The sequence below is a fragment of the Cnephaeus nilssonii genome (genome assembly GCF_951640355.1).
Source record: "Cnephaeus nilssonii genome assembly, chromosome: 3".
NCBI classification, from domain to species: domain Eukaryota; kingdom Metazoa; phylum Chordata; class Mammalia; order Chiroptera; family Vespertilionidae; genus Cnephaeus; species Cnephaeus nilssonii.
In genome coordinates this window covers 54,687,445-54,703,739 of record NC_137074.1, presented here as the reverse complement: position 1 = coordinate 54,703,739, position 16,295 = coordinate 54,687,445, and the positions used below count along the sequence as shown (strand labels likewise).

The 16,295-nt window shown below is 48.4% G+C and overlaps 1 protein-coding gene across 1 annotated transcript in view; it reads right to left on the bottom strand.

Annotated features, from left to right (window-relative positions):
• Positions 1–16,295, bottom strand: part of ITGB5 (integrin subunit beta 5) — a 110,672-nt gene that overhangs the window by 53,105 nt on the left and 41,272 nt on the right. Inside the window, exon 5 of the mRNA XM_079766459.1 lies at positions 15,254–15,422. Coding sequence (XP_079622585.1) covers positions 15,254–15,422 — 169 coding nt within the window. The remainder of the gene's footprint in view (positions 1–15,253; positions 15,423–16,295) is intronic.

Below are 16,295 nucleotides of genomic sequence, written 5' to 3'. Positions count from 1 at the left end.
GAAGGGGCAGGGAAAGACTTCCAGGGCAGATGACGCTCAGCCTGAGCTGAGAGGATGAGGAGACTCTTCAAGGAAGCTGGGAGAAGAAATGAGGCAGAAGGGGGTGAGGGCTGGTCATTCTAAGCACTAGCAAGGGCAAAATGAGGAGGCTGGGCACATTTCGGGGGCCTGGAGTGAGAAATCTAGAAGGCCTTTACAGCAATAAAGTCCTAAGCCAGGGCTTACTAATTCATGGTGTTAGAAGTTAAGATCGCAGCTCCCATTGGTGGCAGGACGGGGCGGGGCGGGGAGTAAAGGAAGTGGTCATAAGGAGGTTCTGGGATGCTGGTGATACTCTGTTTCATGACCTGGTGTTTCCACCTTGTGAAAATCTGTCGAAATGCATTCTTATGCGAAGATTTCTACATGTATATTATACTTTGATAAAGAGCTTAAAACTTTAAAATAAATAAAGCAATAATTAGAACCCATGGAGTGTGGAAGGGAGGGGGGAAATCCATGGGAGATAAAGCAGAATCAAGAGAGTATAAACCAGCAAGGTTTTTTTTTTTAAGAAAAATGTGGCTTTGTTATCCAGAAGGGCCCAGCAATAAACACCCTCACCTGAATGTAGAAGACCAACCTTTAATCTGACCAGGTGTTTTAAGAACCTTAGAGAAAACCAGAAGCCTGAATAAATGGACAGGGAGATCATTTTCATGGACTGGGAGAGTTAATGTTGCTGAGATGCTGTTTCTCCTCAGAGTGATCTATAGATTTGACACAATCCCAATCAAAAGCCGGAAGACCTTTTAGAGAAAATGTCAATCTGATTCTCAAATTTATACGGAAAGGCAAACAATGAAGACTAGCCAAATAATTTTTTAAAAGAACAACAAAGCTGGGAGACTCGTTACCTAAGATCGAGGCTTTTTGTAAAACTACAGTAATCAAGACAGTGTGGTACTGACAGAAGGACAGACACACAGACCAGTGGAACAGGACGGAGAGACCAGAAATGGACCCACACTTATATGGTCAACTCAACAGAAGGTATTGGATCAATCAGACATCCATAAGCAAAATAATGCCCAACCCATACATCTCACTAAATATAAACATTAACTCAGAGTAGATCGCAGACCTAAAACTATAAAACTTCTGAAGAAAACCAGAGAAACCCTTTGTGACCTCGGTCTAGGCAAAGATTCCTTAGATAAGATAGTTCACTGGATTAAAAAACTGATGAACTGGACTTCATCAAAATTAGACACAGCTGCTCTTTGAAAGATACCATTAAGAAAATGAAAAGACAGCCGAAACCGGTTTGGCTCAGTGGATAGAGCGTCGGCCTGCGGACTGAAAGGTCCCAGGTTCAATTCCGGTCAAGGGCATGTACCTTGGTTGCGGGCACATCCCCAGCAGGGGTTGTGCAAGAGGCAGCTGATCGATGTTTCTCTCTCATCGATGTTTCTAACTCTCTCTTCCTCTCTGTAAAAATCAATAAAATATATTAAAAAAGAAAATGAAAAGACAAGGCATAGATTGGGTGAAAATATTTGCAAGAAAATAACAATTTGATAAAATATATAAAACTCTCATAGGTCAATAATAAGAAAACAAATAACCGAATTTAAAAAGATAGAGACGTGAACAGACATTTAATCAAAGAAGAGCTATGGGTGGAAATAAGCACACGAAAGGATCCTCGCCATCATTATCATTAAGAAAATGCACACTAAAACCATAATGAGATAGCTATTCCAATGGCAAACAAACCAACCCTGATAATACCCAGTAACAGTGAGGATGTGGAAAAATGGAACTCTCATCTTTGCTGGTGAGAACACAGAATGTCTCAGCAAGTGGAAAAGTTGGGCAAATTCTTATAAAGTCAAATACACGCTTACCATCAACCCAGCAATCTCCCTCTTTGGCATTTACCCAAGAGAAGTGAAAACTTAACGCTCACCTACAAACCTCTGTGCAAATATTTATAGCAGCTATTCAGAATGACCCAAAACAACCCAAATGCCCATCTAGTGGTGAGCACAGAGACACACTGCAGTGTACCTGTACCATGGGATACTACTCAGCCATGAGAGAAGCAAACGACCGAGACACAACAGGTTAGATGAATCTCAGAAGCGTTAAGTGAAAAACGCCTGACTCAAAAGGCGCTGTACTAACTCCATTCACCTAGTATTCAGGAAAATACAAAAATGTAGGGACAGAAAGCAGCTGGGTGGTTGCCAAAGTCTGAGGGTGAAGGGCGGATGGACAACAAAGGGATACTAGGATACTGGTGATGGGAGTAATCTGTAGCTTAACTGTGGGGTGGCTCTAAGACTTCTTGCCTAAAATGGGTGAATTTTACTTTATAAATTATCCCTTAATAAACCCGACTTAAAAAAAACCCTTACTGAGGTATATAGCTTTTGGCTCAGTGGTTCTACTTCAGGGGACTCTCAGCAAGAAGAATTCTGAAAAATGAAAAACAGTATTTTGACCAATAGTGACAAAAAAAAAAAAAAAAAGAGGAAGACATGAACATCCCACTATTTGAGAACAGGTAAGTACATGAAGATAACTCCTCTATGGCCATTAGAAATTATGCTCATGAAAAGTATGAAATTATGGGTAAACATGTACAAATAAAGTGAAAAATAAAGACTACAGCACTGCAGTTGCAAACTATGCAAGAAACAAGCATCACTTTCTACTAAAAAGACAGTCAAACAAAATACACCACAATGGGGTTCGAGTTAAGATATTGGGCAATCTCTTTTTCTTTTTTTCCAAATTGTCTTTAATTAGCAAGGACTACTTTTCCAAGACTGGGCTCTGGGTGTTGGCTCTGCCATTTAACAGCTTTGCTCTCCTTTTCTTCCATGCCAGCTTTTCGAGGGACCTGTGGGGACCTAACAGAGGGTGGTGGTGAGGAGACAACAGTGTGGAACCTGAAGATGAGCATTTGAATTTTGCTGCAGCCTGAACTACCTGTGCAGCTTTGACCAAATTACTAAACACCTCAAAAGCATCTTGCTTGTCAGTAAAATAGGAATAATAATAATACCTAACATTTATTGATCACCTCCATTATTTCATTAATCTTCACTGCAACCCTTGTGAAGTAGGTAATATACGTCATGTCATCTTGTAGATGAGGAAACTGGAGTTCAGAGACATTAAGTAACTAGCCCAAGGTCACTGAACCAGCAAGGAGCCGAGAGACAGATGTAGACTGCTCGTCTCTTACCCACACAGCTGAACTACCCAATCACAAAAGGAGAGAAGAGAGGGGAGTGTGTGTGTGTGTGTGTGTGTGTGTGTGTGTGTGTGTAATAAATGTGACAATTTATGGAAGTACAGGGTAGGCTCTCAACCAATGACTGCCAGAACCCAAGTTCGATGCTTGTTGGATTTAAAGGTTGAATCTGAGATGGAAATAGCTCCACAGATGAAGAGTGGCCCAGCATAACAATCATAAATCCTGTTTTCTCTGAAGTGGCCCCGGTTATGTAAGTGATGTGAACAAACTGGGCCCGGACTTGGACGGCGGAGAATGAGTCAGGGCAGGCTTATTTTTTTTCGGCCAGGCTTTGCGGCTTGGAGCTTTCACAAGTGGTGACTCCACAAAGAATTTACATTCAAAATAATTTTCCTACTGACTGCCAGGTCAGCAGAGCTAGCTGTTTTCAAGTCTTAAGTTCTGTATTCCATGTTTGGGGCAGAGGGTAATAGTGGAAAAATACCTTTTTTATTTTTCAAAAAAGGAAAACACATTAAAAAATGAAGTAGAGCATAGAGGCCACAGAATGTGGGCTTTGGAACCGATGAGGCTGAGTTCCACCTTTGTTCTGCGCTAACTGCGAGGCCTCGACTCAGCCTCCTCACCTCTCTCAGCCTTTAGTCCTGTCACCTATAAAATGGAGACAATCCCCCTTTGCAGGGTTCATGCTAGAGTTAGACATAATGCATTTAAAAGTACTTAGGACATAAAAAGAACTAAAAAAGAACTGTAATTATTACTCTAAGACTAGTCATAATTCTCACATTTCTTCACTTCGCTTACTACTTGATATGTGAGGCTCCAATTGTTACAGGGACTATGAAGTATTGCATACCAAAGAGTTCATTAAAACCACAAGATTCTACCACACACCTAATAGAATGGCTAAAATTTAAAAGGTGAAATGGGTGACGCAGAGGGAGGGTCCAAAGGTACAAACTCCCAGCTATAAAATAAATAAGCCGGAGATTTCATGAACAGCATAGTAACTACAGTTCACAATATTGTGTTGCATAATTGAAAGTCGCCAGGAGAGCAGCTCTTAGAGTTCTCACCACCAAAAAAAATTGTAACTCTGTGATGATGGGTGTTGATTGGATTTATTATAGTGATCATTTAGCAATATATACAAATATCGAATCATTACATTGTACTGCTGAAACTAATACAGTGTTATGTCAATTATATCTCAATTTAAAAAGATAAAAAAGACTAATCACACCAAATGTTGATGGAGATGTGGAGGAAATGAAATTACCATACACTGCCAGGAGGGATGTAAATGGCACACGTCACCTTGGAAAACTGGCAGTTACTTAAAAAGTGAAGCACCTACCAAATGACCCAGCCTTCCCACTCCTAAGCATTGGCCTATGAGAAATGGAAGCACATGTCCAGAGACTCAAACGGACACATGTATAGCAGCTCTCTTTATGATGAGCAAAAACTGTAAGTATCCAAAACAACCCAAATGTCCAGATGGAGAAACGAACTGTGGGACATCCCTACAATGTACTACTACTCAGGAACAGAGGAAATGAATGGAGACACTCCACAGCACAGATTAATCTCAAAATAATTGTGCTAAGTGAAATAAGCCAGGCCAAAAAAGAGTCTATACTGTATTTAGAAAATTTTAGCAAATGCAAACTAATGTATAGTGACAGAAAGCAGGTTAGCAGCTGCCTAGGGTAAGGGGATAGTAGGTGCAGGAGGGAGAAATGGCAAAGGTATGTTCATTGTCTTGACTGTGGTGTGTGTGTGTGTGTGTGTGTGTGTGTGTGTGTGTATATCTCACAGGTGTGTATATATGTTATATATATGTCAACATTTCCAAACTGTACACTTTCAATATGGGTAGTATATTGTAAATCCATTATACCTCAATAAAGCTCTGTGTGTGTGTGTTTAAGAAGGCTTGGTTTGCTCAGAGAGCTGTTTAAATACAACAAATCACAGGAAAAGACTGAGCATTAGTAATGGGCTGGGAAAACCACTCATACATGTTCTTTGTTCTGGGGCAGCATCCACATAGCAGTCAGGGGCCTGGACTCAGACGTCTGGCAAATCCAGTTCAGCCCACATCTGCCTCGGCTTGTCCTTATGATCTTAGTGATCCTAGGCCAGTTACTTAATCTCTCCCAGCTCCAGCTTCTCAGCTCTAAGGAGGAGATGATAAGAGTACCCATAAAATAGGGCTGTCCAGAGAGTTAAACAAAATGATTTAAAAGAGCACCCAGCTCAGCACCTGTATATGTTAAGTAAACAGTCAAGAACGGCAGGTTTTGTCTTCGGTATTGAAAATCTATGACTTGAGACTGCAGTCCAGAAGCACACAATCTTAAACCTTATCTTTGGGTTGCAGGGTTATGGGTGATGTTTACGCCCTTTCTGCATACCAGCATTTTCAAAGTTTTAGATTAACTATATTCTCTTTTTATAGAAACAATTTTAAGAAAAAAACTTTAAAGACCTAAACTTTTCTCCATGCCTCTGATTAAAAACAACAATTTTAAAGGCCAATTTAACTCAGCGTGATAGAGGTCAGCCCTTAGATGAAAATGTCAGGGGTAGGCGGGACGGAAACCCGCTGGACTCAAGTCTGGCCAAGGCTGCAGTTCACTCATTTTCTCTTTGTTCACTGGTCACATCTGCATCAAATTCACCACAAGGTCTGTGTCAGCCTTCAAACACTCACTTTCCACACTTGCTCCAGGAGGTGACTTCGCTTTTTCCGTCACCAACGGAGAGGAAGGTAACAGCATTTGCCTCTTGCCTATTCTGGGCTCTCACAGTGTCTGGCTCCACAATCCTGGATGCCTCGTAAATGCAGGGGCCGCCTCCTGGCATCTCCTCCGATCTTACTGAAAGAGGGCTCCCTCCGCTCCTCCCTCCACCAGGAAACGCAGCCCCTGGATCCCACCCTCTTTAGAGAATGTGTACGATGGTCAGTCTCTCTGCTTCCTTTCCTTGTGCCTAAAAATCTGCTCAGAACCGGCCCTGGCCAGGTAGCTCAGAGGGTTAGAGCATTGTCCCGATACGCCAGGTTGTGGGTTTGATCCCTGGTTAGGACACATACAAGAATCAACCCATGATTCACAAATAAGTGGAACAACAAATTTATGTCTACCTGTCTTTCTCCTCCCCCTTCCCCCGCTCTCTAAAATCAATCAATAAAAAATATTTAAAGAAATCTGCTCATAACTCACTTTTAGTAACCCTTCTTTTGACTCAGCTACTCTGCCAATCTCTCATTACTCCTCCCTCCCTCCCGCCTTCCTTCCCAAACCTAATGGACTTATTGCCTCTATTTCCTCTTTTCAATTCCTTATGATCTGACCTCTCCCCATGACCTTTTCCTCTCCGTCTCCCAGACAGTGATTCTCAGTTCCGTCTCCCCGCGTACACCGCAGTGGCTCTGTCCTGACAGCACTGGAGGCTCCTCAAGGGAGCTTCCACAACGCTGGTGCCCAGAGGTTCACTTACAACTGGGCTCACCTGCAGCCCTATCACCTAGGTTTCTAAAGCTCCCCGGGTGAGTGTGCCGTGAAGTCAAGGCCGAGAACCTGGCCTGAGGTTGTCACCAGCCCCACAGACATCCTCAGGCCGCGCTCCTGTGGCCTCTCCGTTGCTGACCAGGGCCTCCACGGAGCCCTCCTGCCCTGGGCTTCTGGAACCCGGGACCATCCCACTCCCCCAGGCCGCTTGGGCTGCTTGCTGGCTCCATCTCCTCTCCCAGCACTTAGACGAAGTCAAAGGTAACACTGTCCCCTATAGAGATGTATCCAAGTTTGCGCATCTGCCTGGATGACTCACAATCACATCCGCTACCACTTGGTTTTCCTCCCGAGTTTCCCTCCCAGATCTGTGCCATCACTGGGAGCTCAGCCTACTGGAAGCCGTTGCACCAGCTTCCCTCCAAATCACCTGCCCTCCAGGCTTCCCCCTTGTGCAATGGGACCAGCAAATGCCTGTCCTAGAATCCTCGGAACTGTCTTTTCCATCACATTGCCCTGGCCTCCCAACAGCATGCACCCAGTCCCGAACCAGGAGTTCTCTCTCATAGTCCATTCCCAGGACCTGGGTTGAGCTGGAGCCTCCGGGTTGTGCTGCACCTTCCCCTGCCCCCCTAAACACACCTGGTGAGCAGGCAAAGCCTGAGGCTCACCTCCCGCCTGGCCACCAGCCTGCACTCTGTCGCCCCAGGGTGCTCTGTGACCCACGTTTACTCCAGCTGGTCCAGGTGAGCTGGATACATGGTTAGGTGGCCTGGCCATGCTATGTGCAAAGCAGCCACCCATGGACTCTGGACACAAGTGTCAGGAGTAATCAGTGGCTGGGGGAGCCATCACCACACCCCAAATCTCTGATTCCATCCAGGTGGCAAGAAGCAAACCCTCTAGCTTTGTGGGGACCAACCAGCCCAGGGCTGGGGCTGGAGACGACTTTCTCGGAGGAGGAACGCAGCAGAGGATCTGCATAAACTCTGCTCCGTGCTCAGAAAGCAGCAGAGACCGGGAGCTGAGGGAAGAGAAGGGGTGCAGGGCCCAGTCCCAGAATAACAAGAGCTCCGCCTTGGCACATCCCCAGCACCCAGTGAGGAGCGAGGGAATGAACACATAAACAAAAGCGGGCTGGGTACTGAGCAACCTCCCTCACAATGTCTTCACGTCTCAAATCGCTTCACTCACAATTCCACCAGCTATTTAATATGCTTTGGAATCTAACAAACATCTTTTTAAACATTTTTTTAAATCCTCATGGAGGACACGCTTTTATTAATTTTAGAGAGTGAAGAAGGGTGAGGGAGAGAGAGAGAAAAGAAAACATCGATGTGAGAGAGAAAGATCAATTGGCTGCCTCCTGCACACGCCCTGACCGAGAGTCGAACCTTAGACCTTTCAGTGTGCAGGACGACTTCCAACCAACGGAGCCACACCAGCCAGGGCTCTAACAAACATCTTCATTTAAACATATAAATATGAGAAGCACCAAAAAGCTATCATAAGTAAAAACATTTAATCAGATCGCCTGCCACGCACTAAGATATGAGAAAACTAATGGCAATTGCAGAAAGGGCGAGAGGGCCACGGGATTGTCTGCAAGAAGCTCAGCAGGGTGGGGGAGGGGAGAGGGGGGAGGGGCCAGGTAGCCAGTGGGATGGTTCCTGGAGGACCTGGGCAGCCAGGCCTGGAAGTCAGGCAGGGCGATGAGGGACTCCGAAGTGGTGAAGAGGAAGTGGTCTATGAAGAGTGGAGAGGGAAGACGGAGCCTTCCAGCCTTTGAGAAGAGAGATAAAAACTTGCTCCTCCCAAGAGTGAAGACAGACTTGCTGGCTTGTTCATCTCCCACATCTGGCTCTGGAGTGTGGGGCTAAAGGAGAGAGAAATCAGGACCAGGGAGGAAGGATGTGGTTTCTCTGTTTGAGGACATGAGCCTCTGGCCTGTGGGCAACTTGGTTTCTAGGGTTGGAAGGAGTCACTCGGGGACTGCAAAATCTGAGAAAGGAGGAAGGTCACTCAGGGGACTAGAGCAGGCTTCCGCCCTCCCCACCTACCTGCAGTCTGTCCCTGGCCCTCTTGTACAGCGGCCCCTCCCCACCTGGACTTTCACCCTCAGGCTAAGGAGACTCCGTGGGGAAGCCATCGGGAGCAGAGAAAGCATTTCTCGGCACCCGCTCAAAGCAAGCTGAGCCTGGCATACAAATGAGCACCCATGATAGAGTTCATGGTCACGGTGGCCCATCATAGTGCAGCTTAGAGGTGCACCGCCAAGAACCACAGAAGACAGGCCAGAAGGGGCGCCTACAGAACAAAAGCACCAGTGGCTACTGGAGAGAAAAACTGGCTCAGAGGAAATAGTGGCACCTAACGTTTAGGAGGAACCCCAGAGGTTGGCTTGTCCAAGCTCCAGCCAATGCAGAAATCATCTGTGTGGCACCCCCACTCCAAGGGCAGGGTCCCCACACACACTCACTGCCACGTCTGGCAGCTTACTCTACTATTGAGCAGCGATCCCTAGAAAATTCTTCTTTATGTTGATTCAAACCCGCTTCCCTAGGCTGCCCTAGCACATGGAGTCTTCCACACTGCTATCTGAGGTCAGGCCACTCGCTGCTTCCTGGGGTGTCCCTCCTCCTGGTTAACCTTTAACCCCGCCCTGAGGACACAGTGCCAGTCTCAGCACCACCCACTCAGCCCCTCCGCTCGCTCGCTGCTCTCGCATCAGCGTCTGTCTTAAACACAGCCCCCAGAGGCGGACGCAGCCCCCTCGTTGGGGTCTGACGGTGCGAGGAAGCAGGGTTGGGGCTTTGGCCGGCGAGCCCTGGAGTGCATGTCCTGTGTTGGGCAGCTGAATCTTCCGAGGGGCTCCCAGGAAGCCTGGGGGTCCCCTGAGGCATTTCACAGGGACTCACACAGGGACCATGACAGCCCACAAGTGAGAGAGGCAGGGGAGTGAGGGGAGAGCCTAGAACATCAATTCCCGGGAAGCTGAGAAATCTGAGGCCCCACTCAGTGTCTTAGAAAACAGTGAACACGTGTCTGAATGTAGGCTGGCTGGCTCGCCTTGGCTGGCTGGTTGGGAGACAACGCTCATGATACTCTCTGGTAAACAGCGCTCATCCAGGGAGCAGTTTCAGTGATGACAGAAACACTACCTTTAAATGCCCGGGTTTTCTGATCTCAAGGTCAATATGTCTAATTAAAATTAATGGTCACCCAAATGAATGGATCCACTAGCCCCGTGGTCGGCAAACTGTGGCTCGCGAGCCACATGCGGCTCTTTGGCCCCTTGAGTGTGGCTCTTCCACAAAATACCACGGCCTGGGCGAGTCTATTTTGAAGAAGTGGCGTTAGAGGAAGTTTAAGTTTAAAAAATTTGGCTCTCAAAAGAAATTTCAATCGTTGTACTGTTGATATTTGGCTCTGTTGACAAATGAGTTTGCCGACCACTGCTCTAGCCCCATGTTGTTGACACGGCCTGTGGGCCCCAGCGGTCACTGAAGAGTCAACGGCCACATGCTCCCTCACTGCTGTAAAGGACCCTCCATCTGAAAAAGTGTCTCCACCGCACTATGGGTGAGAGACAGAGAGCAGAACCCATGGTTCTGAGACGCCCTCTGAACTATGAATGAGCAGGCAGACATGAGAGTTCCCATTTCACAGACAGGGGAGCTAAGGGCAAAGATAAGCTTGCTCATTCAAAGGGCTGGGCCCCATCAGCAGACTGACCCGGACGGGACTGGGGTCTCCCTGGACAATCCGAGGCTGCCAGAGCTGTTGTAGCGCCCTGATAAACAGGAAGCTCTTAGCTCCAGAGCACAGCAGCATGTGCAACTGTCTTCCCCCGGGACTGATTCAGTCCTGCAAACTGGGTCACGTGGGAAAGGGAAGTGGCTCCTTCGATGAGGACTTTGCTCCCTCTGGAAGCACACGCCTTCCCCCTTCCCTTCCTGCGATGGGCACTCTAATGTCAGGATTAAGAGCACTGGCTTTGGTGGGTACAGTCCCATCTCTGGCTCTGTCATTTCCAGCTGGAAGGCCTTTGAGAAGTTACTCAACCTTTCTAGGCTTGTTTCCTGTCAGAAGGGGAGAGTAAAACCACTTTAAGAGGATTAGCTAAAATAACTTCTGTGGAATGCGTGGCATGGAACCAGCTCTCGCAAAGCATTTGGCCAATAGTTATCAATAGCATCATCAGCATCAGAGCCTCAGGGAAAACATGGGGAAGCAAAGAGGCCAAGGTGATCCCGAAGGTCAAGAGCGGTGTGATTCAACCGCTGGGTCCTAAGGGACTAGGCCTTCCAGAGTCTGTGCACTCAGCTGGTACCTGAGATGCTGTATGGACATCAATCATCCAACCGAAATGATGGTCAGGGCACAGGCGCTGTGGCCCATTCATCTCTGCATCCCTCACAGCCTAACATGGCATCTTGCACACAGTGAGAACTCAATAAGTTGCCAAAAGTCATAATAAAACACTGTACATTAACCTTCCAGGCAACCACTGAGAGAGACAGAGCAGGTTTGGGAGAGGAGATGAGGAAGGAAAGGGAGCTCATGTGACCAGCCAGGGGTCTGAGCTTGGGTGCTGAGGGGTCTGAATTCCAGCCAACACATAATGAAAACACAAGGTTAGATTCCTCTGTGATCCCCCAATCTTACTGACATTCAAGCCTATTTTTGTCACTTTATAACAATAAACATGTTCTCAATAATAGCTCTTTTCCCTGCTTTCATCCATATTTTGTAATAAAAAAATATTTTTTAAAAATCTGTTCTGTGGTTGAACTTGAGGGCAAAAGTGTAATATTTCTTTCCTTGGGGAAAAGAAATCTCAGCCTGTGACTCAGGATTTAGACATTCACCCGAGCCCCAGCCCCAGCAGGGTGAGCAGAACACGCCGGATGCGGACTCCATGGAGAGTCCAACCTAAACTGAAGAAGAGAAACACTGGGACGTGGGAGGCTGAACCACAGTTCTCTGTTTCTGTGGAGGAAATTATCAATAGCCAAATATCAAATATCCTACAAATGAGCACCCATGATAGAGTTCATGGTCATGGTGGCCCATGATAATGCAGCTTAGAGGTGCACCGCCAATGACAATCATTTCATATGGTCCCATCTAATGTTTACAAACAGGTTCTTTTATTGACTTTCTGGTGGATCTGCCAGCTCAAATCAAATCCCCGAGGACAGGGACTTGTTCTCATCGTCCTTTAATTTTCATCACCCTTACCTGCGACTGCACACTTAACTGGGGGCTTGATAGATACGCTCTGAGTGGGAAAGTACCACCGAGTAACCGTACTTCCCTTCTGCTTTAGTGGACGTGTGGGAAACACGGTGACGGGGGGCCGCCTGGTGTGATGAGAGGGTGGGCCTGGGGGGCTCCTGGACTTCGGGAGCTCAACGGAATCTGCAAGAACAGAGCATCTGTTTCTTCACCAAATGTGTACCGTGAACCTGTGGTGTGCCAGGCAGTGAGCCGATGGTGCTGGGGGTGGAGGGTGCATGGCTCAGAACACAGAACACAGGCTGGAAGGGGCAACTACAGATCAAAAGCAGCTACAGGTTCCTGGCGGCAAAACAGACTCCGGGGAAACAGCCGCACTGACGTCTGGAGAGAAAGAGACAGGTCCCTGTCCTCAGAGAGCTTACCGCCTCAAAGGATGAACAGATAGCACACAAGTGTGGCTCAACTAAAATAACATGGGAGCTGGGTGCATGTGGCCGGGGGTCTGGTGCTCGGGACTCTGACCTAGCCAGGAGGACCCATCGGGCAGGGCTTCCCCTGCACAGACAAGGAAGCGGAGATCTCAACCAGAGGTAGCCATGGATTAGACATGAAAAGAAAAGAGGGTTCAGGGAAGAAGGGAGGGTGCATGGGCAGAGCACGGAGGGTGCCCGGGGCAGAGCTAGTCTGAATGACACTGTAATAGGGGATACATGTCATTACACTTTGTCCAAATCCACAGAATGTACACCAAGAGTGAACCCCAGTGTGAACGAGGGACTTTGGGTGACAATGATGTGTCACTGTAAGTTCATCAGTTGTGACAAATATACCATTCCGGGGGGGGGAGGGGGAGGAGGGATATTGACAATGGGGGAGGCTCTTTGTGGGGGAGGTATATGGGAACTCTGGGTACTATCTGCTCAATTCTGTGAACCTACAGCTGCTCTTACAAAATAAAGACTGTTAGTGAAAAAGGAAAGAAGAGCCGGGGAACAGAGGAGGAATATTCCAGGCAGAGGAAACAGCATGTGCAAAGGGCCTCACATGAGTCAGGGGAACCGACTCGAGGTCACTGGCTGGACGCAGAGGCAGGGATGGAGTCGGAGAGCAGTGCCAGAGGCCGGGAATAAACCCTCATCTCTGTTCCTCTTGGCCAAACGGACATGGAAAGCAGAGAGGAGCCGTCACTTGAAAGGAAAAACTGACGTTCCCGCCAGGTACAGAAATACAGCCTCAGGCGTCGAAGGGGCCTCGTCGTCGTTGTCGTCAGCCAGGGAGCCAAGGTGTGCAGACACCTTCTATGCAGGAAGCAGGGCGTTATGCTGGGAGATCAAAGGAGATGCAAGCTCTCACGCACACCCTGTTGTAATTCTGAGCTGTAATTCAGGCAGTTCTCACCCCGCCTGTCAGAACGAGCAGCTGTGGGCAGGTCAGGGCAGGGCAGGGAAGCCCAACGCACAGCTCACGGGCGGGAGGCAAAACAAGGAAACATTGCCTCCTCGACTAAGTCAGTCAGTGATTCAAAAGTGCACATTAAACCCCAGCTCCCTGCCCCGTAGAAAGCCAGGGAGGGCCTTCGCCTCCTCCGATGCAAAGGCGGCATGGGCACGGAGCTGCACGCCTGTGCTTTCAGCATCGTCATGCCCTTCCCATGAAGGAAATTAAACAGAGTCAGATCACTGGACATTGCTTAGGCCTGTCGCTGGGTTCTTTCCCCGGAGCCTTAAAGGTGATTTATTTCTCCCCTCTCCCCCCTCCCCCCGCCCCCGCCCCCGCCCCCGCCCCCAAAATGCACAAAATTCTCAAGACGGGCAGACAGAGGCAACCTATATTTTCCCTGCACTGTTCGTCCCTTCCAAGAAGTGGGATTTGGCAGCATGTCTCTGAAGACAATGCCTCATACAATCGATGTATGCCAGTCAAAATACCATTTTTCTTTCTGAAGCAAATTTAGACACTGTCTATTCTGTGATGCATTCGAGAGATTAAGAGCTGAACACACTCTAGCTGTGTGCCATCTCACTTTCTTGGACGGCTACAAAGCGTCAGGGACCTCTGAGTCAAACCCTCTGGCTCTGCCCGCAGCTGGGAAGGGGCCACTTGCAGCCACCCTGGTCGGGGCTCTGGGAAACCCTCCTCTCCAGGGCGGCCCGAGGACGTGGCGCGTGACCAGCTGTGGGACCAAGAAGAGGACCTTCTTCACTTTGTTCCTTCCCTTTAGCCCTCTCGGTCCACTGTTTCGGTTTCTTATTTCAGAAAGGAAACTGGCTCTCTTGTCACCCTGACGGAGTGAGTGGAGGAGAAGAGAGCGAGCCACACTGGGCACAGGCCCTCGAGGATCAGAGCGTGTGAGTGGCCAGTGAAGTGCTTATCACCTAGGGAAGGAACAGCAGCCGCTGATACAGCTTCGCCAGACGGAGTCCCAGCCTCCTTCCCCGGCCCTCCCCAAACCACAGTCCCGACCCCCACCTCCCCCCCCACTGCCGAGCCCGCCTAATGCTTCAAGGAAGCTTTGCCAATTGCATGTGCTTTGTGATGACCACTATGGAAAATTTTCAAAAGTATGCATTGGCATAGCAAATTCAAGAGTGATTTTTGTGCTTTGTTGTTGTTGCTGCTGGGTTGTTTTGACAGCAGACCATTATTTTAAGAAGAAGTCATTACCAACATTCCAATGATATATTCTGCTGAGACTGGAACCCTCAAAGCGTGAGTTCATTTCTGACCTAAGTCTATGCCTTCCCTCTGGATTCATGGCTCACAGAGAAGCAGGAGAAAAACAAACAAACAGAAATGCAACCAGAGATGACATGTAGTTCTCCCCTCCAGCTGGATCCCCCCACAGAGCAATATTTAAGGTTTACCAAAATCGGGCCAGAAAGCTCGATAAGCTTCCATGCATTTGGCTGGACCTTTACTATTTTTTTTTTTCCCCCTGAAAGGATGCTAAAAGCCAAATGTATAAACACAGAACAGCTGTCTCCTGGCACAGACAGCATCCCATTGCTACAGCCACACCCTGACACACAGAGAGATACACGCCAGCCGGATCCAGCCCTGAGCTCCGGCCGCGCTGACTGCTGTAGTTTTCCCAGGGTCCACTGAGCTCATCCTCTGACATGGAAGCCACATGCTGGGGCGGCTCAAAGTCTGCCCTCTCCTACAGGCAGTGCCCACGCCCAGCCCGACGCTCTCTTCCTGGACCTCCCCGCGCAGGGACAGGACCGGAGAGGAAAGTTACCTTGCAGACAGCCGCCTGGAGTACGGCATCGAAGCCGCCCTCGGGGGCATCGCGGTTCCGGGACACCCTCTGCTTCCGAACTTCCTCGTTGAAGCTGTCGACTCTGTCTGTGAGAGGCAGCAGGTGGCGGAACCCAAAGGAAGGGACGCAGTTTGGGAATAACTTGTACCTAGAGAGAAAGAGGAAAAAGAGTCACTTTTCCATCACTGTCTCTAGGTCTGAAACAACCCACTACGCTTGAATTTTTACCCAGCACCTACTGTGTGCCCCGGGGACCGGCACAGTGGAGAGAACCAAGAGAAATAACATAGTCTTGAGGCTCCAAACATCAAGCTCTAAACTGCAGGCAAGACAGCAGATACCAGGTTGTGAGTGAATGAAAAGGACGCGTGGGTGAGAGGAAGCAGAGGTCCTACCAGGCTGCTGGGCTCAGAGGAAGACCTCAGGGAGCAGGGCCAGTGGTTTGGGTGCTGTGGCCTACGCAGCACAGCGGGGAGGCTCAGGGCCGGGGCAATGTCGAGTGAAGGCAACGTGGGCAGTTACTCTATGAAACCAGCTTCCCAACGCGGCTGCTGTCATGTGGCAAAGGATCACATCACCCCTTCATGTCACCCCCCTCAGAGACCACAGGACACGCTGGCACGTGAGCCAGCGCTAAATGCAACAGGAACGGAGACGTTCTTTCTGCTTCTTCATTCATTCATAAACATTGCAACGCTCAACTACCAGCTCTCCTAGATGCAATAAATATCATTTAGGAACCAACCATCTCCCAATGGAAAATTGTATCTAGAAGTTTGGAAAGAGGGAAGTGCCGCATCTCAATAATAGGTTAATGCACCATATTAATGAAACACTGGGCGATCTCATCTTGAGGGTGCAGTAGGGATCCCCAGCGGCCCATGCCAGGAGGAAGTTGGATCCCAGTTGTAGTTTCAGGCGTTTCAGCCAATGAAATAGGAAGAGAGGCCTCACATTGTTTCAACAATGGGTTCATGAGAGGGAAGAGCATCCCGGCCAGAGAGAAGAGCACATGCAAGAG